At 52.9% G+C, this 25,437-nt stretch overlaps 9 protein-coding genes across 10 annotated transcripts; 4 read left to right on the top strand and 5 right to left on the bottom strand.

Moving 5' to 3' along the window:
* Positions 1–419: 419 nt before the first annotated feature.
* On the top strand, positions 420–1,298 carry CKM354_000871800 (transcription factor TFIIE subunit TFA2; the record flags this gene model as incomplete). The annotated part of the gene is made up of 1 exon (XM_044804109.1): positions 420–1,298. One exon carries the CDS (start codon positions 420–422, stop codon positions 1,296–1,298), a length of 879 nt encoding a protein of 292 aa, XP_044660044.1.
* Positions 1,299–1,962: 664 nt separating this feature from the next.
* Positions 1,963–2,915, top strand: CKM354_000871700 (uncharacterized protein; the record flags this gene model as incomplete). The annotated part of the gene is made up of 2 exons (XM_044804108.1): positions 1,963–2,121; positions 2,187–2,915. The coding sequence occupies 2 exons, from the start codon at positions 1,963–1,965 to the stop codon at positions 2,913–2,915; spliced, it is 888 nt and encodes a 295-aa protein (XP_044660043.1).
* Positions 2,916–3,145: 230 nt separating this feature from the next.
* Positions 3,146–4,833, bottom strand: CKM354_000871600 (uncharacterized protein; the record flags this gene model as incomplete). The annotated part of the gene is made up of 2 exons (XM_044804107.1): positions 3,146–3,280; positions 3,337–4,833. The coding sequence occupies 2 exons, from the start codon at positions 4,831–4,833 to the stop codon at positions 3,146–3,148; spliced, it is 1,632 nt and encodes a 543-aa protein (XP_044660042.1).
* Positions 4,834–6,165: 1,332 nt separating this feature from the next.
* On the bottom strand, positions 6,166–8,453 carry CKM354_000871500 (uncharacterized protein; the record flags this gene model as incomplete). 2 transcript variants are annotated; one of them, XM_044804105.1, is made up of 3 exons in its annotated part: positions 6,166–6,506; positions 6,566–8,207; positions 8,301–8,453. In XM_044804105.1, 3 exons carry the CDS (start codon positions 8,451–8,453, stop codon positions 6,166–6,168), a joined length of 2,136 nt encoding a protein of 711 aa, XP_044660040.1. The 2 variants fall into 2 exon arrangements, with proteins under 2 accessions (XP_044660040.1, XP_044660041.1); XM_044804106.1 differs by lacking the exon at positions 6,166–6,506 and having other exon boundaries at positions 6,522–8,207.
* Positions 8,454–9,329: 876 nt separating this feature from the next.
* Positions 9,330–10,707, bottom strand: CKM354_000871400 (uncharacterized protein; the record flags this gene model as incomplete). Its single annotated transcript, XM_044804104.1, has 2 exons — positions 9,330–10,238; positions 10,294–10,707. 2 exons carry the CDS (start codon positions 10,705–10,707, stop codon positions 9,330–9,332), a joined length of 1,323 nt encoding a protein of 440 aa, XP_044660039.1.
* A 4,635-nt stretch (positions 10,708–15,342) lies between these two features.
* Positions 15,343–17,165, bottom strand: CKM354_000871300 (uncharacterized protein; the record flags this gene model as incomplete). The annotated part of the gene is made up of 2 exons (XM_044804103.1): positions 15,343–16,547; positions 16,619–17,165. The coding sequence occupies 2 exons, from the start codon at positions 17,163–17,165 to the stop codon at positions 15,343–15,345; spliced, it is 1,752 nt and encodes a 583-aa protein (XP_044660038.1).
* Positions 17,166–18,239: 1,074 nt separating this feature from the next.
* CKM354_000871200 (uncharacterized protein) lies at positions 18,240–20,206 on the bottom strand (the record flags this gene model as incomplete). Its single annotated transcript, XM_044804102.1, has 3 exons — positions 18,240–19,224; positions 19,310–19,641; positions 19,700–20,206. The coding sequence occupies 3 exons, from the start codon at positions 20,204–20,206 to the stop codon at positions 18,240–18,242; spliced, it is 1,824 nt and encodes a 607-aa protein (XP_044660037.1).
* An 806-nt stretch (positions 20,207–21,012) lies between these two features.
* On the top strand, positions 21,013–22,223 carry CKM354_000871100 (uncharacterized protein; the record flags this gene model as incomplete). Its single annotated transcript, XM_044804101.1, has 4 exons — positions 21,013–21,048; positions 21,101–21,220; positions 21,273–21,405; positions 21,463–22,223. The coding sequence occupies 4 exons, from the start codon at positions 21,013–21,015 to the stop codon at positions 22,221–22,223; spliced, it is 1,050 nt and encodes a 349-aa protein (XP_044660036.1).
* A 1,408-nt stretch (positions 22,224–23,631) lies between these two features.
* Positions 23,632–24,909, top strand: CKM354_000871000 (uncharacterized protein; the record flags this gene model as incomplete). Its single annotated transcript, XM_044804100.1, has 1 exon — positions 23,632–24,909. One exon carries the CDS (start codon positions 23,632–23,634, stop codon positions 24,907–24,909), a length of 1,278 nt encoding a protein of 425 aa, XP_044660035.1.
* Between the last annotated feature and the right edge of the window lie 528 nt (positions 24,910–25,437).

Raw genomic sequence — 25,437 nt, 5'->3', positions numbered from 1 at the left:
CCTGTAGGAAAGAGTGTTTAGACCATGGCGTGGCGACGTGCCGTCCCTCGAGTCGGTGGAGGGGATGGGTGCGCAAATGCAGAGCAGCGCGTGAAGAATGGCGTTGTCTGGTGGTTGTTTGTGTCTGTGGCTTGAATGAATCGCGCAGACGCATCCGGCGACGAATTGATGACTAAGGCCGGGCCTCCGCCTCACCTGCCTCCGCTACCTCGTCTCTGCCTGCCGTTCACTTGATTTGCGCCGTAGTCACTGCCATCGGGTGTCTGTCACTGCCCATATTCACCGCTGGCCCCTTCTTCAACACTGCACTGCGACCACTCGCTCGACCTGGACTTCTTGAGTGACAGTTCTGGGTCTTCGACAACAATCATCGCCAACATCTCACAGTATCATCCACTACAACAGCACATCCGCCCGCCATGTCGCTGTCTTCGAAGCTCGCCTCGTACAAGCAGGAGCTGGCCGATGCCACTACCAGAAACACAGCACATTCTCGCCCGGCAGGCGCATCTGCAGCGCCCGCCCGTACCGCGACACCAAAGCCCGCCACGCCTGCGCCCGCTGCAGAGGCTGCGAAGCGCACTCACGAGGAAGCTTTCAGCGCACCGGCCGCTCCAGGAGTGGCATCAGGATTTGGAGAAGAGCTGTTGACACAAGTACACTATGCGATCGACAAGCTCAAGTCGAACAAGCTGGAGCCCATTACCTTTGACAGTCTGATCAACTACCTGTCGCTCCCCAACGACGCACTGAAGAGAAAGCCTGTCATCAAGAAAGCGCTCCAGGTCAATGAGCGTGTCGAGTTCATCCCAGCAAACCGCAGCACGAGCGGCAAGGACTCCTTCCGCTACCGTCCCAAGCATCCCGTCACTAACGGTGAGGAGCTGAAGAGCTATCTTGCTCGCCAGATCACGGCGGCAGGGATACCTGTGAAGGAGCTCAAGGATGGCTGGCCAGACTGCCAGAAGACGATCGATCAGTTGGAGAAAGAGCACTTCCTGCTAGCTACGCGGAACAAGAAGGACAACACAGCGAAGATGATTTGGCCGGACTCGCCAGCATATCACACTGAGGTCAGCGACGACTTCAGAAACTTCTGGTCAAAGACTAAACTGCCCGCGACGGAGGGCGAGATCCGCAATGACTTGGAGAAGGCCGGCATTACCCCGACCAGTCAAGTGAAGGAGCTCAAGCGCAACGATATGAAGAAGAAGGAGCGCAAGAAGCCGAACAGGAGAGGCGGCAAGACGACCAACCACCACATGATGGGAATTCTCAAGAACTATGATCGGAAGTAGTGCCCAGTCGGCGCTCGTGGGGAGCAGCACGTATAACGAGTTGTATTTTGACATTAGCGTGGCGTTGGTGGTTTATGCGATTAACAAGAGAGCACACAGATGTGAAGCTGTGTTGCATTGATTACACTGTATTTTATGATGAGGGCGGTCTTTGAGACTGCTATGGTCCGCTGCGATTCGTAGATGCCATCGAATTGAAAACCCAAGTCCAGGTTTCCACATCTGATCAATGTTCATCGCGTTATCGATCCCTCCGCCATGGCTCCACTTGGGCCGAAGTCCTTTTGCACGAGATTGCACTCTTTCAATCCTTTCACCATCGAGGAAGTTGCATCCACGGACTGAGCAGGCACGCCTGTCGCGGACGATTTCTCCCAAGCAGTATTGCATGTCACCAACGTGCCTTGGTGCCAACTCGATCAAGAATCACATGCAAGCATGTGTCGTTATATCCGCACATCGCGGTCGGAGATAAACTGACGTAGGATAGTGCGGCTCGCTGCGCCGCGACGAGGCTGGTCGCTCCGCTCCGCACTCGGAGTCCGCTTGCAAGTTTAGCCGGGCGAATGGTCAACATCACGTTCGTTGTCTCTTCGCGTATTGCAGTATCTCTCTTTGATTCAGTAGCATTGGAGTCTCAGCTTTGGGAAGAACTTCACCCATCATGTCTAAGCTTTCGAAGCCTTTGAAGCAGTTCATCAATGCCGCTCATGCGAAACCCAACACCATCCCGGCGCCGAAGAATGTGATATCAGTGTACGAGAGGATAGCATCCGATGCCAAAACGAACAAAGTTGGGCTACCGGCATGGCTTTGTGCCTCTGTATGTTTTCCGTACCGAGTATCAGCAGGAAGAGATATCAAGAACGCTGACTTCTCTCATTCCAGACCGCCGCAACAATGACAATGAACAGCCCCGAATCCCTCCTCGAACTCTACCGTCTAGCCTCCACCTCTCCAACCTCACAATCCTCATCAACCACAAACCAAGCCCTCTACACCGCCGAACTCATGCGCGAAGTCGCCCTCAAATGCATCGGATTCAACGGCGTCCCCCGCACAATCAACTGCCTCGGAGCCTTCCACTCGGGCCTCCCCACCTCAGTCCAATCCGCCTTAGCTCAACGCCAACCACGTCGAAATCTCAGTAAATCCAATATCGAAGCCACCCTAGCCCGCGGAGACGCACTCTGGGAAAGCATTTATCGCCCTTTTAGCGCGAAGCTAACGGAGAAGCTGAAGCAAAGTCATCCGGATTTACCTGTTCATATTATCGAAGCGGAGTATGGATGTTTGTTTTCTGATCCACCTTCGGCTGCGGATCCGAACAGGCCAGATGTGGGGAGGGTTCTGACGAGTGTGATTGCTGTGGCGTGTTTGAGGTCACAGAGTGGTGTTGGACCACAAGTTGTGAGCCATGTATTTGGTTTGAGAAAGGCTTTTGAGGACGGGAGTGCAGAGTCGGAAGATGTCGTGCCTGGTGGGAAGTGGTTGGCGAGTAATGAGGGGAGTTTGTGGTTGTTGGAGCAGGTTGACAGGATTGTGGAGGCGATTGGGGAGGGGAGGGGGACGACTTTTGCGCCTGGGTTTGAGAAGCCTGTGAAGGCGAAATTGTGAGAAATGCTGGAGTGATCTGGCTCGCAAGATAGATGAATGTAGAGAATGTTTGGATCTGGCATTACTGGAGTTTAGTGGGCATAGGTAAATTTTCATCTTGTAAATATTCAACATCTACGGAGCCAATGCAATCTGTTGAATCATCTAGTTGAAGTACTCCATCAAATGCTCAACCAGCGCCGCCATAACTTCACACAAAATACCCGGGAATTCCCTTCAGATTTCAATACCTACTCCATCTTGCCCAGAGGTTCCTTAACAGCGAACTTAGCCCCAGTCTTCTGCTTGATCTCATCAACACCAACACCCGGCGCAACCTCAGTCAAAGTCAGACCACCCTTCTTCCGGTCGACCTCGAATACACACTACAAAATTGTCAGCTCCTGTCTGATCATCTCACACACAATCCACCATGACTTACCAATTCTGTAATAATCGTACTGACACATCTCGCACCAGTCAAAGGCAGCGTGCAGTTTTCCACAATCTTCGGTGTCCCATACTTATCCACATGGTCTGTCAAGACCACAATCTTCGTCTCATCAGGATTCGACACCAAATCCATAGCACCACCCATTCCCTTGAAAACCTTCCCAGGAATCATGTAGTTGGCCAGATCACCATTGGCACCGACTTGGAGTGCGCCGAGCATGGACACATCAACATGTCCGCCACGAATCATGCCGAAAGACTCACTGCTGTCGAAACAGCTGGCTCCAGGCACAAGAGTGACAGTCTCCTTTCCGGCATTGATGATATCGGCATCGAGTTCCTGCTCTGTTGGGTAAGGTCCCATTCCCAAGATACCATTCTCAGACTGGATCCAGACATTGCTGTCAGGTGGAAGGAAGGATGGTGCCAATGTGGGCATTCCGACACCAAGGTTGACGTAGAAGCCTGGCTTGAGTTCCTTCGCAGCTCGTTTCGCAATCCGGTTGCGACGTGCCAGAGCATCAGACTTGGAACCTTCTGCTTCAATGTCGGTTTCTTGGCGGAGCTTCTTGACTTCGACAATCTTGTCTTCGGTGGCTTGGATGATGCGGTCGATGAAAATGCCTGGAAGATCAATCTCATCCGGTTTCAGCTCACCGACCTCGACGATGTTCTCTGCCTCGACAATTGATACTGTTGCGGCTTTGGCCATGAGTGGTGCAAAGGACTTGGTTGTGTATCTGAACTGGACGTTGCCTGCCTTGTCGACCTTGTGCGCTCGGAGAATGGCAACATCGCCCTTGATAGCGGTCTCCATGTTGTATACTCGGCCATCGAAGATTCGTGTCTCGCGAGCCTTGCCATATTCCACAACCTCGCCATTCTTCAATGTGGCTGGGATCTGTCCAGATTGAATATGTGTATTGACACCAGTTGGCGTAAAGAAAGCCGGAATACCTGCTCCTCCACATCGGATCTTCTCCGCCAGAGTTCCTTGCGGCGTAAGCTCAATTGAGATCTCTCCAGTCAAATACTTCTTCTCCAGAGCCTTGTTATTTCCCAGAAAACTGCAAATCGCACGACTGACTTGTCCAGAGGCAATCAGAGGCGAAAGACCTCCTCCAATTGCTGTACCAGCATTATTCGAAACAGCAGTCAAATTGTTCAGATCCTTCCTCCTAGCCAACGCAGCAATAATCGTCTCCGCTGTACCACAAAGTCCAAATCCCGCACTGAGAATCGTCGAACCAGATTTCACATCCGCCACTGCCTCATCCGCTGAAGCATAAACCTTCGACTTCCCTCGAACCTTCGCAGGAGCATTCGAAGTGACTTCCCGTCGGTATAACGCGCTCGTCCTGAGATTCCTAGTCTGCAGAGGAAGCTGCAACTTCGCTCGACAAGCTGTGCGAGTAGCCACAACACATCTCAATTGCACCTGCGGCGAAGCCGCGAGCCTCGAAGCAAAAGGTCTTACGAACTCCATACTGCTGCTGTGCACTCCACTCGCATTCCAGGCAAGCTGATGGGAGGATCCAATGCCTGTTAGGGAATATGAATAATAATGATTAAGCAGAAACTCCCAGACACGAGAGCTCTTTAACGCAGCAGCAGCATGATGACGGGCGCGAGCAACGACATCGGATGTCTAGCCGAAGAGCGGTTCCTGCGGGCAACTGGCGTGTCTCGGCTGTGACATCGGATAGCGCTTGAACCTTTTTCCGCCTCGGCTGCTGCACAGCCTGTGCCTGTGCTTTCTCCAGAATTTCCATCTCCTCCCCCTGCTTTCATCGGAGTCGCTGACATTTCTGCCACGCGCGATTCGTATTCCGTATTCCTGCAGACCAAGCGATTTGAGGCTGGGGTTGGAGACGGTAGAATCGGAGAACCCCATGCTCTGCGTCGCCAAGTCGAAGATGTACGACTTGTCCCGGCCACGGCCTTCATTCTGTACAAGAGAGTACTAGGTGGCCATGTGAGTGATTAAATATTTCCTCGAGTCACGGCTACTGATCACACCTCCGCGAATGCTAAGTATATGTACAGTCAGTCCGAAAACTTGCCATCATCCCGCGGACGCTGTCGAGCGACTACATGGAATCTCTGGCTCTGCATGCCCTTACCCTCACTCTTTCCAGGTCTCGTCTCGCGTACCAGCTGCAATGATATCCAGGACAGCATCAATCCGCTTGCTTAAAGCACTAGTCTGGCCTCGCTCTCCTCTTCCCAGCACTCTTCTTTCAACAATGACTTGCTTCACCACACGCCTCTCTGTCCCATATTTGGGTCCAGATTCCTCGCGAGGGCACCTCAATCTGAGATGCGGCACTCGTCACAGAGCTTCATTGCGTGCCCTCATTTGTTCGTTCCGAATGCAGGTCTACTTCTCCTTCAGCCTCACTTTTGGAGGCCGCATGGCAATTAGCTCAACGCTCTCTGCTGCTGCCGCCCCAAGCTACAGGTCCCTAATCAGGCTCGACTTATCATCAGCCGGATGAGCAACACGTCTCGCCTCACCATTAGCGAGGTTTCCCTCTCCTCGGGATCGACAGCGAAGAGTCCGGCCTTCCGCGTCGAATTCGAATCAGCGAAGGCAAATTCGCGTACCGACCAGAAATATGCTCCAGCGGTTTGTTCTCAACATCTTCGCCTTGCTGAAGTGGACCACCTCTGATACCTCTTACCCGCTGTACCGTAGGCGAGACCTTGCCTTTTCCCGCCGACTCTGAACTCCTAGGCTTGACTTCTTTCACTGCGGGTTGGGTCCTACTTCGCCCGCACCATCAGAGCCATGATCAGACTCGTGGAAGACAAGAGCTTACTCGTATCCAACATGCACAGGAGTCTGCATCGTCGTATGCATCTGATGATAATTCAAAGGCGTCGATGAGCCACTGCTACTGTCGGGTGAAATCCGGTAGCCCGGCATGCTCGGCGCTCTGCCATGCAGTCCATCTTCCATAACTGGAATCTTTGTCTCCGAAATGTGGAAGTCGCAGTCTGCCCACTGCACCGGCGGCTCCCATTCAGGTGGAGTCGTTTCAGAAACTCCATAACAGTCAGAAAGATGACAATTAGTCATCGCAGCTTCAAGTCGCGCCCGGCCGAATGTTCGAACACACGTGCCCGGTGGTAGATCGGTCCAAGCATACAACGGCCCTTTTATCAAGATCGTCAGCCCGTGAAAGCCAATTCGAATGGGGAAAGAGGATCTGCACCTTGTGAGTTGGGAGTTCGATTGACGATGAATGGTTTGGCGGCAACTGCCAGTTCTCGCGTTTCCAGATCTTTGTAGTAAGCGTAGATAAGACGACCAGCGTCGTCTTTGTAGAATGAGCTTCGCGTTTCGCATGGCTCTGTCACGCCTAGTTCGATCTCTACCAGACGCGCCTCTTCGGGTATTTGATGGCATTCGAGATCGACGCCTTCGGGGATGTTGTTGATCGCTCGAGCGTGTTCTTCTTCGAGATCACAGACTGCTTGGCCAAAGGCGGCGAGGTAGTGTGCGTCGAAGACGCCTGCGAGATTGATCGCTCGTAAGAGTCGCAAGCCTTTCCGTCGTGTGCGAGAGTTTCGTGATTTGTATGCAATCATTCCAATGCACGGAACGACATCTGTGCCAACTGTGAAAGCTTGGCGAGTTGTAGGGAAGTGCTCTGCCTGGAGCAGCATATCTTCCTGTCCGACAAAACCTCCATGTGCGTGAATGTACTGTTCGATCAATGCCAAGATATGCTCAAACTGGCTGTCAAAGCGATCAATCAGCATCTCATTCTCATCTCGCCAGCTCATGACCAAGAACCAGGTGTAGAAGAAATTGATCTGTGTTAGTAGTAGCGCAGGCTCTTTGTCATCTGTAACAGACCAACAAGCAAGCGCAGCCATCCATGCGTTGACATCACTTTTGATCTTGTCCAGTCGCAATTGGTGCTCCTTGGGTAAAGATATTGTGCGAGAGTATGCACACGCCAAGCAATTGCGCATATCCTCGTCCAGGATGTCGACCTCAGGTCGATTCATGACAAGTTCTCGATCAGCCAACATGACAATGTCTCTGCAAACACCATGAGCTGCTGTCGCAATCGCGTCAAGATGCACCATTGCTTCCTCCAAACAAAAGAATGAGCTCGGAATCTTTTCGTGGCAGACGGGAAAGAGATATGGCTCCTCATCACCAACGATGGTCAGGTCGCCATCTAGTCGCACAAATGTTTGCAAAAGAACATCCAGATTCGTCCGTGGTCTCGTTTGTATTCTCACAACTCGCTTCTCTTGTCCCTCGACATCGACCTCCCTTGCCGGGCTGCGATACTCGTCCAACTTCCGCACCTTCTCGTACAGTATGCGCAGTCCTGTGCGCAGATGCAATGTCGCACGATCATCTTCGTTGACGAGAATCTCAAAGCAGAAGAATAGTAGTGAAACCAATAACACGACCTCAACATCGCGATTCGTCCCACCATTGCCCAAAGCTTCAATGTATCGTCGTATCAGACCCAATGCCTTGTTATACTGACACAAAGCAAAGAAGCGCTGATCCCGATCGACAACATGATCAGTCATCGCACCAGGCGACCCTGTCGGCGAAGACGACGATCCAGGCGAAGCAGCAGAAACCGCACGATGTATCGATCCCAACGCAATAGCCGCATGCGTAATAGCCGGCTCATAATGTCCCGCCTGTAGCGCCAAACGCTCCCAATTCATCGTCCACGAACTGCCAGGCAATTGATGAATAGTCTTAGTTCTAAAGAAATCGTACGCGTGAGCTTCATACGTGCTCATGGGCGTGAAAAAGGTAGCCGGCTTTGTCATTGGATGGTGCGGATGCAGTAGCGGTAGTGATTGCATTGGTGGTGGCTGTGAAGAAGAGGTAGCAGCCAGTTCCACTTCCATGCCTCCTTTGGGGAGCAGCAAAGAGCATTGGTTGCCAGCTGTGGCTGAAGGCCGTACAACATCATAGCCAGCACATTCGCGGTTCGACGCCACACACCTGCGGCACGCGGGTCTGGCTTCATCGCACTTGATGTGGCGGGCTCGACAGGTGCGACAGCCCGTCCGCGTCTTGGGCTTCTTCGCTCTCTTCCGCACTACAGGAATGGTCATGATTGCCGCCGCGACCGTGACCGACCACCTGTTACCGGCGCGGGCAGGTTGAGGCTGGTGACTTTCGGACTGTGCTCTCTCGACGACGACGGAAACGCGGGATGATGGGGCTCTTCTCGTTTGGTTGTCCTGTTATATGGCGGCGACATGGCGAATGAGGGCTGGCTGGCCCCCGAACATATAGACTCTCTCGGCGCCGTGCGTGCTGGGTGTGTTCGTGTGTTTTGTTCCAATTCACAATCTCAACAGGTCTCACGGTCGAGACCAAAAGAGCAAGAGGCTGCAAAGTGTAATGGCGCAGCGTGCATCGGCAACCCGGCGGAGATGACGAAGCGCCATTCATTCGCCCTCTGTGATTCGTCTCTAAACGGGGCGCAAGGGTCACGAACGGCGGTCCTGTGGCTTTCGCTGAAAACTAGCAGGGATTCCTGCAGCTCGAACTGTGCCGTTGTGGCATTTTTGCGGAGAGACTATGGCACCACCACGACGCACAGGCTATGCCCTGTGGCTGTCAGTGAGCGGTCGCCAGAACAAGCCTCCGGTAGCGAGGGAATTACTTACGAAAGCACCTTTGTGCAGACTTGTGCCTGGTAGCATGCTGCCATATTCGCCGATTACAAGGAACAGGCCAAGCGTTTGGTCAGGTGCGCCGCGTAACCTCTGCCCTACAAGGTGCAGAATAGAAACGCTCCCTTGACATAGGTGTTTCTTCGATTGGTTTCTCTTTTTTGAATCATATTATACACCCTGCGGATCACTCTCCTCCTTCTGCCCCTATGAACAAAGCCGGGACGATCATGTGCGCCCCAGTCACCGCCTCAAATTCCTTCAGTCTGTGTCCGAGGCTTTGCCAGAAGCTATTCGTATACAACACCCTCAATGCCCAAAGAAAGATGAGACCAAGCTTCCGATATCCCCGGCATCTTCAGGATATACCCAGAACGCAAGAGCGATAATGATGTATGTTCCCAGGCACATACATCCTTCGAGGTAGTTGCTCTTGCCGTCCTGGATGAGGTAATTCACCACCAAAACACTAAGGAAAAAGACGACCGTTTCGAAACCCTGGAAATGAAGGGTCATTTCCTGACCAATGATCCAGCCCAAGATAACCAGGAAAGGAGTGACGAAAAGAGCAATTTGCATGGAGGACCCAATGGCGACACCAATGGCGAGGTCCATCTTATCCTTGTAGGCTACCACCACGGCGGTAACATGCTCCGCAGCGTTGCCGACAATGGGAAGGAGAATCAGACCAATGAACGTCTTGCTGACCCCAGATGAGGCCACGATGGAGTCGATGCTGTCCACCAGGTACTCGGCACATACCGCGACCAAAACTGTGACCAGGACCAGGCAGATTGTAGCGGGAATGGGGCCGAGGATCTCTGGTTCCTGACTTTCTCCGCCTTCTTCGCCATCTTGTTGCTCCGGATCGAACAGTTGAGCATGTGTCTTGAGCTGGAATACCAAGTACAAAACATAGAGGATGAGCATGATGATGGCTGTTCCACGCGAGAGGATCAGGATGTTCGCAACGGAGTCCTTGCTGCTGTTGCTGAGCGCGGCGTACATGGTGGCAGGGATGATCAAGGACGTCGCGGCAACTGCCATGAGCGATGACATGGTCGATGCCACGGTTTCGTTGAACGTGCTCTCGCGGCGTCGCACTCCCGAGGCGATGAAGCAGCAACCAAGCACCAGCAGGATATTAGACAAGATCGAGCCCAGCATGCTCGCTTGGACGATTCGGATCTCACCCTTGCGGAGAGCGACAATGGAGACCTGCACTAGTAAGTTTCCGCTCCCATACCCAGCGCATCATCCGTTCGCGACTTACAATCAACTCGACAGCATTTCCGAACGTGGCATTCATCAGTCCACCTAATGTCTGACCAAGCTTACACGACAATTCCTCGGTCGCAAAGCTCAACAACCCAGCCAATGGCACAATAGCGAAGAAGTTGATGACGAACACGGCCGTCGGGTTCAAGTCCATCGCGCCCACGATTATACCGGCTGGGACAGCCACGAGCAGCACGTTGACATAGTTGCTCGCCAGCGTCAACCATGTCAGGCGCAGGAAATTGCTCGGATACCGGACATACCACCTGTCGTCCTTTGATAATGAGCCTCCTTCCCTATCCGTCCCGTGTCGTGCTGAGTTGCCCAATATACTCGACTGGCTCACGAGAGGTGTGCGCTCGTCCGACTCTTGCTGCCCGTGGCCATTGGGCCGCGGATCGTATGGCATGTTCGAGGATGTGTTGGTGTTTTGCTTATTCGTGCTGAAGTTGCTGAGGGCGGTGCTGGTGCGGCGAATGGCTCGCTTGATGCTGCCTATGTCGCGACACAGCGCGTTAGTATAGGGTAGTTGACGTTGCTAGGCGGCGGAATTGTTGATGCGGCGAATGAGGCTCGTGATGACGGTGATGAGGGAGGCGCGCGACCTTTGTTCCCGGCGTGTAGTGGCTGGACAGACGGAGCCAAGAGATGCCTCGCCGCCGTGGCGTGCAATAGAAGCGCGCTGGGCGATGGCTCTTGGGTGTACAGAGTTGAGGGTTGACTTGGCTCAGTCTAGCGCTGATCGCGAGAAATCACCGTCTCTCGCCGGGAAATAGCACCCAGGTGAGATGAGCACGCCAAGGTCGGCGCAGCGAAGGTGTGACGAGACGAGGCAGAGGGATGAGGTGAGGCGGCGAAGAGAGTGACGCGCTGATGGCGATGAAAGACAAGGGCAGGCGGGAGGTACTCACTACTCATGGTTTTGGGCTTCGGGGAGGGGGATGGAGAGACCTCTGCGAGTATCTTTCACGCCTCCTTTGTGTGTAACGAGACTGGAGCTTCGACGAGGTGCTGGGCTGCTTGCTTGCTTGATTGACGAGCTTAGAGTCTTGGCCGCCAGCAGACAAGGAGATCGGTTGATCTGCTAGTGTTTCGCCTCGAAAGCTCTCTCCAACCAAGCTCCAAGTGCTACTGCAAGCTCTTTGTCAATTCCGCGTGTGTTGCTCTGGCGAAGCCGTGATGAGAAGTCGCGTTGGCGCGGTACAACACCCACTCAATTTGCCTCCAATGGCTCTGGGAAATGCGTGGGCGAGTCGATGCGCTGCGACGGCAACGATGAGTGAGCGCGCAGCAGAGTTCTGCAATGTTGCGCCCATGACCTCACGGCCTCACTTGAACCTGAACTTCCGGCAGTGCCAAGCCCGCTAGTTGAGGCTGTGCAAGCCCATACCAATCATGACGATCTCACACGGGAACGCACGTGTTTCGATGGGATAGGGCGCTTAGATCTTCTGTGCTCTGCAGTGCCGCGCACTGTACCACTGACTACTGCCACGTCTGAGATCTGCCTCATACCAGCAGGCATACCTCGGCGAGATGGTCGAACGAGCCGTGAAGAAAGCAGAAACCTTTCTCCCGCCCAGGCATATTCGCCTCGAACGGAGCAACACTTTCACCGAAATTGGCAACCCAGGGACTGCTGCGGAGAGTTCATTGGCATCGTGGCTTTGATCTCTTGTCTACTTCCTCATCGGAACACCGGGACCACCTCCTTCACTCCGGCACGTGTTTTGATGAGGGATATACAGTAGTAGACCGGATGAATGCTTCCTCTCTCCAGCAACATGTCCGACAGCAAGGATACTGTACAGCCTCAAATCCTACACAGCCCGTCTTGTTGAGTGAGCCAAGAGATGCAAGGCGCGAGATGTCGAGTGGCAAGGAATTTCCGAAAACGACCTCATTATTGTGCTCATAGAGAGCATCCTTCGAGTCGAAAATCTTCCTCTGCCCTGTTCCTGTCGATACTGATGTTAGCACAGTCAGAAACCCTGTTTCTGCAGTCTCCTGTTCGAGGCCACGAACACCTGGTATGAGGCGAATCACAGAGTATTCATGAAAATACGAGATCCGGAAGCAGAACGCCCAACGAGCTTGAAAGATGAGCACGTGCACGAAAAAAATGACTCTTGCGGGAATAACAGCGAAGAGTGCTTTGCGAAACACGACTATTGGAAGTACTCAGGGGAATGTAGCAAGGCCAGACTCCCTCCGATAAGCCTTTGGCCTGGAGACGAGGTAAGAGCTGTCATTGATCTCACAAAAATTGATAGCGAATGAGTCTTGAATTCAGAAGTGCCGCGGGCCACACATTTTCGATACATCAAGGCGTTCAGGAATGCAGTGCCGAAAGCTAATTGTACTGTAAACACATGCACTCACAGAGTGCTATCCGACCCTTTCCAATACCATAGCCCAAACACAGCCTTAGCTCAGTGCGAATCTCAGGTACACGGAGACAACACCGTATCATTTGCACAGATTCTATTCAGCGAGAAATAGCATGGAATTCATTGTTGGCAACAACTACGTTACTGACATTATCGTTCTAGGCCAAAACTCTACCTCCCACTGAATCCGTCCGTCCCTCTGACATCTTATCAGGACCGCAATCGAGAACCATCGACTAACTGCAGCTCACAACATGGTAGAACATTTTTCCCCCAACCTTGCGATTCAAAATCAAGGCCAAACGACTTCTTTACTGACTCGGCGGTCCAGCATTCATTCCCTGCCACTGTACGCCCTTCCCATTCCCATACTGTCGCTCACATTCTTGGTTGGAAAACGTGTTGTAGCCATCGAGTCTGCACTATATTATTTTGCTCAAGGCGTTTTTCGTTAGACAAAAAGTGAACAACAGATCCCATGAGAAGAGCAAACGAAAGCAAAAAAAAAAATCAATGAATATAACAGACAACAGCCAACAAATCTTTTCTTTGCGGACGATAGAAAAGGGCATCGGCGGTTTGGGGGAAATGGGGATGTACTGATCTACGTACGTGATAGCCACTTCGGCTTGCGGGATAGGGCGCTTTGACGACCAATTGATTCGACCAGAATCCGTGTTTCTTCTTGCATAGACTCTCGCCGAGGTCGAGTTTATAACCTCTGCAGTAGTTCAAGTATGCAAGACACAAGTCTGTACTGTATAGATTGCAGCTTCGTTAGCATTAAGTTTGCTGTAGCCATTTCTGATTGATATATATACATAGACGAAAAGCTTTGCAATGCAGGAGGTCATTGCGCTTCCTGAACAAATGAGGAGTTTGGACGGGGGAGCGTACCTCGCGAGTGGGAGGAGGAGATATTGAATCTTCATCTTTGGATATTTTGGGTGGAAGTGCCTTTGTTTGGTTGGGAGTTGGAAGATTGGCTTGCGAATTGAGAAGATGAATATCAAAAAATTCACATCTCTGATATGGAAAATTGAAGGGCGAATATATATACCTTCTCTGATGATCCTCCTCCTCCTCCTTCGTCTCATTCTCTGTCCCCTCGCATTCGATCTTGCTCATGCATGCCTCGGAAAGTCCGGGTCGCAAATTGAACAACCTGTACGATCAGGAAGTAGCATACGATACTCGTAGCAGTTGCAACGATGGCTTTCTGGCCACCATTACCTTGGACGAGCGACGGAACTATTCCAGGTATCCTTTCATTTTTTTGCTATTCGATCTTACGTGAGGAAAAGGTCACCTTGTATGAGTGCGAATTGGCTCCAACGCCGAAAATTTACCCTACCTTCAATACGCAGTGTATTCCGTATTAGGTGCTGTATGAGTGAATGACGATGCAAAGGGCTAATTGCAGCCACAGGTCGAGAGGGAGTAAACACTACGTAGAGTCGCCTCGGGAGTTGGGAAGAATGGAGTGATGGGTGGTCGCTTGGGAGGGACAGAAATGACTGTACGTCGGTGAGTGTCTCCACTGTATACTCACTGGCCTAGGAAAACCTGTGTCAAAAATGAACAGCGTCGGCAGGACAATGCAAGCAGCTCCGTCCAAATGGACTGCCGGCTCCGGTGGAAGCCAAGCGGTGTCAAAGTCACAACAGCTTTGCCTCCGTGTCATCGACAGCTGCATATTATTCCCAAAGATAGACAAGCCAGCCAGCCAGCCAGTTGTGAAGTTATCCGTGAACTTCCCTTCTTGGGTACAAGGTCGTAAATATGTATAGGCCTTTTCCCTCTTCCCTTGGGTTGGCCCTCCAGATAAATCCGTCCAGTCGTAGCGCTCGACTGGGCATCCTAGATTCTACTCCTGCTCGCAACATTCCGCCGTCTTGATTGAGCAGCTTAGGCGGCCTTTCCATTCTCGGTCTCGGCAGCGAGAGAGTAGAGCCGCCCTCACCGGGATTAGGTCCAAAGTACAACTGGTTCCGTGGCTTTGATCTCTTGCGTTCTTCTCAGCGAAAGCGCGTCATGGTGCGAAGAGGCAGTGTTACAATAGAACGCCAGGCCACGCCACGATGTGGTGTCCTAGCAGCATCCTCAAAGAGGCTTATACAAAGATCAAGCCACGCTTACACTTGCAGGCTCATGTGGGCAGATCCGTAGACGAGAGAGACCTCGAAATCGACCAGGTTCATGATGCGGACCGCAGCGGCCGCGAAAGCATAACTAAATTGTCCAGGTGACCTGCTTTACCTCGCATGCCACGTCAGTAGCAGACCGCAGCCCGTGAAGGACGACTTATGAGATTTGCACGTTGTTGATTGATAGGTTATGACTATACGTTATGCAATTGTCGGCTGCCATCTAGCTGCCTACGAGTAAATAAAGAGAAAGATCGATCCATCCGTGCTGTCCTGCCTACCCTGTCCCCATAGCCCATGTTCCGTATCCCAAACCTATCCCGTGCAACCCAGTCCTAATCCCAAAAAGGTGAGTGGTATCCAGCATAGCAGAGTCAAGTGCGCGCCAGTTGCGCCGGTCGTATGCCAACATCGTCGGTCTCTTGTCATCGTCATTCCATCCAAGGCGCCAGAGACTAGTTCCAAGCATTCCGTTCATATCCTAGCATTCAGCTTTCGCCTCGCTCGTCATCGGTAACCACTGCCACCTTCGATTTCTCTGTCACTGCCTGCGCCACTTGTTAACATCACCTTTCTCGTCCCTGCGCCATATACCATCTCCATCATCTTCCGCTTCTGCACATCTCGGCTGCCTTTGAGTTGTTGGTATGTTGTCTCAAGCCCTTTGATTTGATCATCGATCGTGATTGTGCTCGAGTTGCTCGACCGCACCAGTGGACTGACCAACCTCCGGCGCAAGATTTCCAGGTTGGATTTCAGCTGCTCAAGTCTTTGATTGTGGTCTACAAGAACATGCTTGTTTCGTACTGTGCGCTCGCGAACGGAGTGCAAGAGGTTCTTGTTCTTTTCGTACTTGCGCAACTTGGACGCGTTGACGCCAATGACCTTCGTCCAGAGGCTGCCGAGAAAGTCGTTCTCCATTCGTTCTTGCTGATCCTGTTCACGTACAACGGTGCGCTGGAGGTTGAGGAATTGTTTGTCGACTGCTTCGAAAAGTTGGAAGAGAGCGATCGAGTGAGTGAGCTCATTGTTGATACTCTCTTCGAGCACACCGAGGAACTCGTAGAATGTCCGCTCCAGTGTGGCTCTGGCTCGCTGCTGGTAGGTCATGCCGAGCAGTTCTTGCACAAATTTGCTGTCAGTGTCAACTCCCACTCTTGATAGCAGATTGCGCGCATTAGACCAGACTGAGCTCAATGTGCTCGGCGGTTCGCTTGATATCGTGCTGAGCTCTCTTTGCGCCCATTCCATCACGATGAGAATCGCATCGATGTCTGAGTCAACTGATGTGAAGAAGCTCGTCATCTCTCGCGCCAGCTCCTTGAAGCTATCGGATAACGAGTCAAGCTGGTTGACGATTTGCGGAGCGGAGGTCATATTGGTGCTTCGCACGCTTTCTCCCAGATCCCACACCGCTACGCTAGTTTCTTGTAATTGCTCGATCTGCGCATGTCCGTTTTCGGAGTAGTATATGCTAGGCTCGAAGGACTTGGCCAGGCCCGCCACCTTGATGAGATCGACAGAAGGAGGTTGCACTGGGGCCGATAATAAATTTATCATGACCCAGTAAAGTACGAGCGACATGACTCCATAGAATAACGTGTTGTATTTCGACTTTGTGACGTGATGCACCGTCTGTCGAACGCTTCGTACCATTGCTTCAATGGGTTCGGTCCGTTGCACAACATCCAGCGATGTCGAGAAGCGGATATCTGGTCGCACTGTCAGCTGTAGTCAATACTCGAACGCATTGGCGCAGACAGCTATGCGCCGGCTTACTTACAATTCTTCTGTGTGGGTGTTTCTGCGCCGGGTGATTCTGGCTCCGGTTCTGGTCGTTGTGTTTCTTCACTTGGATGCCGTACGGTACTAGATAAGCGCCTTCCTTTGTCGTTCACCGCTGCTGCGAGTACTCCAGCAGGCTCTGGGGTGACTCTGGGGCTCCGACCTTTCACTGGCGACTCGGGTAACGGTATGCGCCTGGCTGTCCTGTATGCGGTCGCATCGCCATCATCGCCTTCTTCGTCCGCGCTCTGGTACAGCGGACTCGTGTCCTTGCTCCTATATCCATTGCGATTCGGTGAAAGTGCTTCTTGGTGCTTGAACCAGCCGCTGCCTGCTTTGCGCCATGCTGGAGGTGAGTAGCTTCGCCGTGAGCTCGCTTCGCTGTATTCTGAGTGTCCGTTGCTGCGGAAGCCGGAGTGCTGCGACGGCATATCCGGAATAGTGGGAGAGAATTCGCGCGCATCGAAGTCGTCCATGCTGGCGTTGAGGCTCGGGTGCGAGTCGAGATAGTGCTGCCGCGAGGTCATATCTGCGGGGACTATCATTCACGGGAGGGAGGATTGCGGGCTTCCAAGAGTGAAGCCCGGCAACAGGTCACAGGAGGAGGGTGAAGAGAAGACGGGAGAGCAGAGGAGATGGTGGGATCTGAGACAGGATCTGGTATGGATTGATCGTTTGCGCTGCGTGTCGCGGGCTGTCTGGGACGTCGGGCGATGGCTGTCTCGCACGTGTGCTTTGAGCGTGTCGCGCGTCGCGGTCTAGTGACGCGACGGTCGAGGAGCTGGTGCCTGGCGGGCGTGACTGTCGCGAACGGCAAGTGCGATGCAGGTACGGCGTGCGGGTTCTACAGAGGCAGAGGGAGAGAGAGCTCATCACAGTCATTGATAGCCAGACCGCATCGCCCACGAAGGTGCCACGAGCGAGGTGCGGCATGGGCGAGGAGGGGTGGCTGGCGAGGGCCTGCCCGCCTGCATCACGCTTTCCAGTCTAATCTAGCGCGCCTGCACTGGTCCAGCATTGTCAGCCAATCCTTCCCTCCCCGGCTCCCTCCGTCATCCCCGCCGTCGAGCGTCTTGCTGCCCAGGTGCGTCTGCCTTTCTGCAGCAACAAACACTTGCCTTCTCCCGCGCATAGCATACAGTACTCGATCGCAATCGATCCAGCGCGGCGGAGATGCGTCGCAACGCCATACAGATCTGTCCGCTTGCGGCACGCGGCCCCCGTACACGACTCCCGCTCATATCGGCTGCGCGCAGCCAGATGTGCCGGTCCACACACATCTGAGGAATGCGCCTGGCTCGAGCCGGGGAGTTGGCCTTGTGCGACCCGCATTGTAAACGTGACGGCATCCGTGGAGCGATCCTCTGCAAACGCCTCCCAGTGTTCGGGCGGCGGCCAGTGAGAAACCGATGGCTGGCAGGAGTACCGCGAATCTGGGCCGTACCGATTCGTGCTCTGCAAGGCAGTGCGACTGTTCCGTTCGTCTGTGTTTCATGTTGCAAACCATGTGCACACTCATTGGACCCAGACCAGATAGCCGCATGAGATGCGATCACTCTCAAATCGAACAAACGTCGATGTGGCAAACATGATGACTCTGACGAGGGCATAGAGCATTTTCAGATCAGCACAATGTCCTCGGCGTTCGTCCAGTTGGTTCGCAGGAAATCGCCAGACATGACGGCGGGAGCCTGGATGTAGCATTCGCAAAGCAGCTTGTAGATTCTGCTCTTCCTTGCTGGGTCCGGGCAAGGTCGCAAAATGACAGGCACATCGCCCGCCAACAATATCGCGCATTCATCCCCAGCTACGATGCCAGGGGTCGCCATTCCCACGTGGCCATTGATTGTGGTGAAGAAATGTCTCCCATATCGGATCTCAGGTGAATCGTGGCCAGCGCTGCTTGGGCGAGAGATCTCCTGACTGGCAGCGGGCGTTGATGCAGGGGTGAGTTCGTCAACGAGCAGGATTTTGTCGAATATGAGCGCCGATATCCTCAATTGTCCGCGACTTCCTTCCAGTATCTCAAATGTCTCCAGCTTGTCGCCTCCAGCGCGATGCTCACTTCGTATGCCGGTCGTCCATTCGTCCTTGCCCAGAGCGGGTATGAAATTGGGTATACCAGACGCCCACACTGGCGCAATGTGCCAAGAGTATGTCCAATCTGGGATCCACGAAGGCAGCTTATAATGCTGATGGAGGGCACCAGCGCTGTACAATATGCTCATGAGCTGAAAGGTCTTTTGTTGATCAGTCAAATTATGCGCAGAGTCGTACGACGCTTCGTATTGAAGCGCGTTGATGTACATGTGCGTGACTTCGATGAAAAGCCATTCTGCGGATCTTGAATAATTCACTGCGGTGGTGAGATAAGTCAAACCATAGAACGCATAGACCATGTCTCGAGGGTCGGTCGCTTTACTGCTCTTGCCAAGAATGAGAAGCTGTGTGATGTCCGTGTGTGCCAGTGCCTCTTTCTGGCTGGCAATCATTTGCGATACGATCGCCAGTCGTTGTCGCGAGTTGCCAAGCAGTGACATGCGCTTCTTGAATCCAGGTGAAGGGGTTGGCAGCTCGTCCCGAATCAATCGAACGAAATTGTCCCTAACTCGTGGTTAATATGATATAGGAAAGAGCTGTCGCTCCGGACAGGTAGTCCTTATGTTGGGAGAGACATGAGAAAACTTACCAGCTGATTCGTGTGCGGCCACAGACGACTCTGGTATGCTTGCTCAAGACGACCTCCGGCAACACCCAGACACGTTGAAACCACGGTCGCTCTAGCAGTCGCTCGATGGCATCCCGCAACTCCTTTCGACTGAGAAGGCGGTTCAGGACACGTCTTGGACTATCGTCGCCACTGCGTTTCTTTTCGGCATATTCGAACAACTGCTTGCTGCGGTCATCGTGCTCACCAAGCCAGATATAGACCTGATGTGCCTGGTTGAAAATCAATCGCATGATTGAAACTTGGTGACCACGCTCCTGGTCATTGTGCTGGTCGATGCAGATTTGATCAATCTGTAACAGTCGGCATGATCAGTATTGGTTCTGCGATATCTCGCGTGGTGAGACGGACCCATATCAGTAGTGATTTCCTTGGCTTTCTCAAATTCTGCAAGGCACAAAGTAAGTTTTTCGTCACCGGGAAGCGGCAGCCATCCAGCAGTATCGACGCCGTGCGCTCCACGGTCTGCCAGCAGTAGCTCAGACAGTAATAGGATCGCTGCGGATGCTTCGAGTCTTCCCAGCTCAGCGTGCATTCAATAGGACTAGATCCGGTGCCCGGATGCACTTCCACCAGGCGGAATGCATTGCCATCGGCTACAGTTTTGTATTCGAAGTCCTCGACGAGAGCGAAAGCGGCATCGCTCTCGCGCTGTCGTTTTCTTTTGTGCGAAGCGGCTGGGTCCGGTGTGCTTGCGAAGGCTCTGTCGTCCCTGTGGAAGTTGTGTTCATCATACTCTCCGGCTTCGAGGGTCAAACTGCCGAAGCCCCATTCGAATCTTGGGTCTGTATTGGCGGGTTCCAGCTCATCGTCTGTGTCCAAATTATCATCGAGTCGCGGGGAAAGGCTGACTGGCATCGTGAGAAGACAAGATCGAGATCCTGCCTCACATTTCCTGCATTGTGTAAGGCATGCTGCTGATGGAAAATTGATGTCCTACCTCGAAAATGTACTTGTTCAGCTAGAACCCCAGCAAGGAAGAGCACCAATGTTGCACTGCCTCAGGTCACAGGTGGCTCAGCTGCGAGCTGCACTATTCTGTTCGCAGATGTGCTCATGCTGGATGGCATCATACGGACATGCCCGGAGTACAAGAACGGCATTGAGAAGCTTGTCGAGATGGACAATGATGGAGGTCATGGATCCTGAAGCTTCACTGTTTTCGCAATGCCGACAGCCTCGCCCCATCTCCCGTTCACTTGGGATGGCGAAGAAAGAGCGGCGTTGCCCCTCCACTTGCCGCTGCACAGCATCGTCTGTGCGCAAGCTGCAAGATTGCTGACACATCTTCTTTGGGTCTCCGCGCCTGTTCCTGTCAAAAAAGAAAAATGAAGGCGCACAGCTAAAATGCCATTGGGAGTGTTGCTGACACATGGGCAGCACCCCCTAGTCATGTCCAGTGCGCCGTGTGCGTAAAGTGGTTTTTGAGCAGTCGCGTCCTCAGTCGTGCCTTCGCGTCACCCCACTATCATCTCAGCGGCGGGGAGCCAGGGTCATGACGTTTGCCAGTAGCTCATGCACCATCGAGACGGACTTTGCGGCGCTATGCTTCTTATTTCTAAGGCAATCGACCCAGACTCGTTTCCATCTCTGCCTCTCCTCCCTCTTCTGATCCTGCGTACTTACAACCTCATCTCACCTACAAACCGAGAACTACCGCAAACATGGCAGTTGAGAGCAAGTTCGACCCCAAGGACATGGTAGGCTGGCACAGATACATTGGGGCAAGAGCGTATATTGACCGACTCGTAGGAATTCCGCCACCTTGGACCTACCGGTTTGAAGGTCTCGGTTCTGTCTCTGGGCGGATGGTTGACTTATGGCGGCACCCAAAAGGGCAACGTGGTCAAGGACTGCATGGAGGCAGCATGGGTATGCACACGGCACCAGGTTCATGACACTCGGTGGCTGATTCGAGCTGCAGAACGCTGGCATTAACTTCTTCGATACTGCCGAGATTTATTCCAATGGCCAATGTGAGGTGGAGATGGGCAATGCTTTGAAGGAGCTTGCCTGGCCAAGAGACGAATATGTTCTGAGCACAAAGGTCTTCTTCGGTGCGTCATGATACGAGTCATGCTGCCGTGCGTGATAGGGTCTGACTTCGATGGCAGGAACCGGTCGCAAGGAACCAAATACCCGCGGACTGTCGAGGAAGCACGTTGTCGAGGGATTGAAGAGCTCGCTTGCCCGTCTGCAGCAACCATATGTCGACATTGTGCTGGCCCATCGTCCAGATGTCGGCACACCGATGAAGGAGATCGTCGAAGGCTTCACTCAAGTCATCCGCAACCTCAACCTTGCCTACTACTGGGGCACGTCCGAGTGGTCTGCCGTGCAGATTATGGAGGCCACTCAGATTGCCGAAAAGTATAACCTCATTGCACCAATCGCCGAGCAGCCGCAGTACAATGCCTTCCACCGACAGCGATTCGAGGTTGAGTACGAGCCATTGTACCAGCAGTTCCAGTACGGTACCACGATCTGGTCGCCGCTTGCCTCAGGTCTGCTCACTGGCAAATACAACGACGGTATCCCAGAGGATTCGAGATTCGCCACGAACAAGGCTTTCTTCGAGGGCACCATCAAGAGCTTGCAGAGTGAAGAGGGCAAGGCCAAGATCGCCAAAGTCCGCAAGCTCACTGAGGTTGCTGAAAAGCTTGGTGGCAATGTTGCTCAGCTCTCGCTTGCCTGGTGTGTCAAGAACCCAAATGTCTCGACAGTCATCTTGGGTGCGACCAAGGTCGCCCAGATCGAGGACAACATTGGTGCGCTGAAGCTGCTGCCCAAGCTGACACCCGAGGTCCTGGAGGAGATCGAGAAGATCTTGGACAACAAGCCTGCTAAGCCAAGCGCCTTCGGTCGTGAGAGGTGAGCCTGTTGAGGACTACCACTCCATCAACGCCGTAGCTCATTCTGCACTCTTTAGAGCGAGTAGGTCACAAAGGCGACAAGAAAAGCTGTAGGTAGTACATTTACGACGAAACGTGACCATGCGCTGCGGCGATCTTGATGTTCCTATCCAACCTCTCGTGGATCGAGTTGTCTTGTTGACTGCTACTCAACTGGCAGTGCACAGCCGGACGGCCCCGAAGCACGCCCTCGTGAGTTTGCTCCTCATCTCATTGGGTCCGCCACGGTCTCGCCATGTTTAGTATCTCGGCACTCGAGTCAAGAGAAACGGCGAAGCATACCACCACGCCAAGCCGTAATTATAGCCGTCTTGAGTCAACCGCGAACCGAAACATATCGGTCGTGGACGTGGTCGCGGTGAGACAGGGTTATGTGTTGTGACTCGCAGGTGTTCGCCATGAGATGTCATCTTCTCGGCTCTTTTCGATCTGCTGTCGGCCTGGTTGAACTTACATTCACACGTGGCGTACTCCAACGATCGCGCTCAGGGTCTCGAGCACGTTCTGTCTCGGTCAGACCAAAGATCTTGGTATACTTTCCACCGAAACTCAAGACAACGACACAAATCCCGAAAGCATACCACCGCCTCCCGGTGCTTCGTGCGAAAATATTTGTCGGTAGCTGGGTCGAGTACCGATCTCATGGTCGTGCCGTGAGACAATACTATCGACGCCGCAAGAAGTGCCAGCCTGCCAGCTGATGCTGCTGCTGCCGAGTTGTAATATTGTTTACACGGTCTCCACCCTTCTCCACCATCACGCATCACATTTCCGAACGGCGGCTGGAGGTGATTTTATGCAGCTTTAGTGCAAATCTCAGCTGACCACCAGTCCTAATTCAGCGAGCAGGAGATCCGTCTTTCACCTTTTGGGTAGGCAAAAGGGGAAGTAGCGCGTCTTGGCAGGCACATCGCGTAAGTTCAAGCCTACTTGCCTCCGTCCCAAAAGTTTCCTCCCTATCAAGCCGTTTGGCTTCACCTTGACTTCAGCCGTGACTGCTTGGCATTAGAGTCTACCAACTGTTTACGGGCATATGGAGGCGCGACCATGCCGAATCCATCGACAGGTCAAGAAGCTTTTCTTCCGAACTGCAGGTACGGCGGTGTCGTTTACAGCACGGGCAACGCCATGCTACGCCACGCGAGGCCATGCTACGAGTCTACGACCATTCGAGCTGGTCAATGAATCGACCTTGGTGATCACTGTCCGCGGACCTTTCAATGGGCACGAGGTCTGGCCCTCCTATGGTATTGTATATAATCAACGTCCCCGTCCCGTTGTCGATCCATCATCATCACAGCAAGCATTGTCTTTCATTTCACAGCATATCGATACTTCTAACCCACACTCCTTCTTCTACTTCATTTCAAGATGCGTTCCGCTTTCGCTCTCGCAGCGACCATTGCTGTGGCCTCGGCCACCAACTACAAGCCATGCGGCAACCTTTGCGCCGATGGTACTGCTCCTTCCGATACGATTGAGACTGGGAATGGAAAGAAATACGCTGTCTGCCTGGGTACCGACTTCGCGGGCGCCGACCTCCCCGAGGGAGGCTTCGTCCAGGGCCTTGAGGAGGGCGATCTCGCCGAACTTGCCGAGCAATGCTCGCTCACCGACGACTGCATTGCAGCTACCATGAACGGCCAGTTCGGATACCTGAAGAACGGTGTTCCGATCCCATACGGCTCAGCTTCGACCAAGGGTGACAACTCCATCTTCGAGATCATGTGTGATGATACCGCCACTACCACCACTACTACTGCGGCTCAGACCACCACCACCGCTGCTCAAACTACGACCACCGCTGCTCAAACTACTACCACAGCTCAGACAACTACCACCAAGGTTTCTACAACGACCTCTGCTGGCGGTTATGGCCCAACTCCACCAGTCTCCTGCCCCAAGGATGACGATGACATCGTTGAGAGCGGTGGCCAATACTTCTACAAGTTCTGGTCTGGCAAGTGCAAGCGCAACAGCTTCGCCTACTCCCACTTCACCACTTTCCCCAAGTCATTGAGCGAGGAGGATGCTACTCAGAAGTGCGCCGACTGGATTGCCGCTAAGCCACGCTCCGAATACCCACTGAACTTCCAAATCTTCCAGTACAAGGACAACACCTGGCACTGCGACGCAACCCGCACCCTGAACACCGACCTCAACTTCAAGTCCAGCAACGACGTCGACAAGATGATCCAGTACAACCCTCTCCCAGAGAAGTGCAAGCCATCGACCCCAACCCCACCACCACAAACCTGCCCAGACAAGAAGACCATCGTCACCAGCAAGTGCGGCAAGACCCCAGCTTCTTACTCCCTCTTCTGGTACGGCAAGCAAAAGCGCAACAACTTCAAGGTCGCCTGCTCCGAGTACTACAGCCAGAAGACCAGCTACGACACCGCCATCCAGCGCTGCGCCAACTTCGTCTCTAAGCAGCTCCCTAACGTTGCCCAGACTTTCCAAGTCTACTACAACAACAAGTCTTGCAAGTGGACTTGTGATGCCGGTGCCGTTGAGAACAAGGACACGAACTTCACCTACGCTAAGGATATCAAGATTCTGTTCCAGTTCAACGCTGTGCCAAAGAATTGCTCCTACAAGAGGGATATCTTCTCGAGCAACCAGAAGAGGACTTACTACCAGTGCTAGATGACATTTGGGAAGAATGAGGAGGTGGATGAATGAAGGATGAGGACACAACATAAGAGATGGCTGAAAAAAAAAGAAGACGTTTGGGGACACCGGATTTTCTCATCACTCTTTTTGGAAACAACAATTTCATCGGTACGAGACATGGCTTGTGTATACGCGACAACAGTTATTTTCCTACTTCTTGATTGATTTATAGGGGGAGTTTGTAGATTTAGCAGGAGTGTAAAAGAGTAGTCAGCAGGGCGTTGTTTGTATCATTTAGCATGATTACTTGTTCAAGAGTTTCTTTCTTACTATTACCAATAATTTGACTTCTCTTCTTGTTGCTTCTGTATTCGATGATGGATCGTGATGTGCTTCATGACCAGTGTTCCGTCGTGCATCTGCCGTCAACGTTACGAGGGCCGTTAAATCGAGAGGCAAACAGAGATGTACGAGGGTGCTCTGGGACATAGTACGCTTCGTCGTGTGAGGCTGAAGACATATTTGGAAGAACATGTCCGAGAAGAATTAATTCACGTTCTT

This window comes from Cercospora kikuchii (assembly GCF_019650295.1).
Source record: "Cercospora kikuchii DNA, contig_00005, whole genome shotgun sequence".
NCBI lineage: Eukaryota > Fungi > Ascomycota > Dothideomycetes > Mycosphaerellales > Mycosphaerellaceae > Cercospora > Cercospora kikuchii.
The sequence above is the reverse complement of the archived record's forward strand: the minus strand, read 5'-3'. Positions and strand labels throughout refer to the sequence as shown.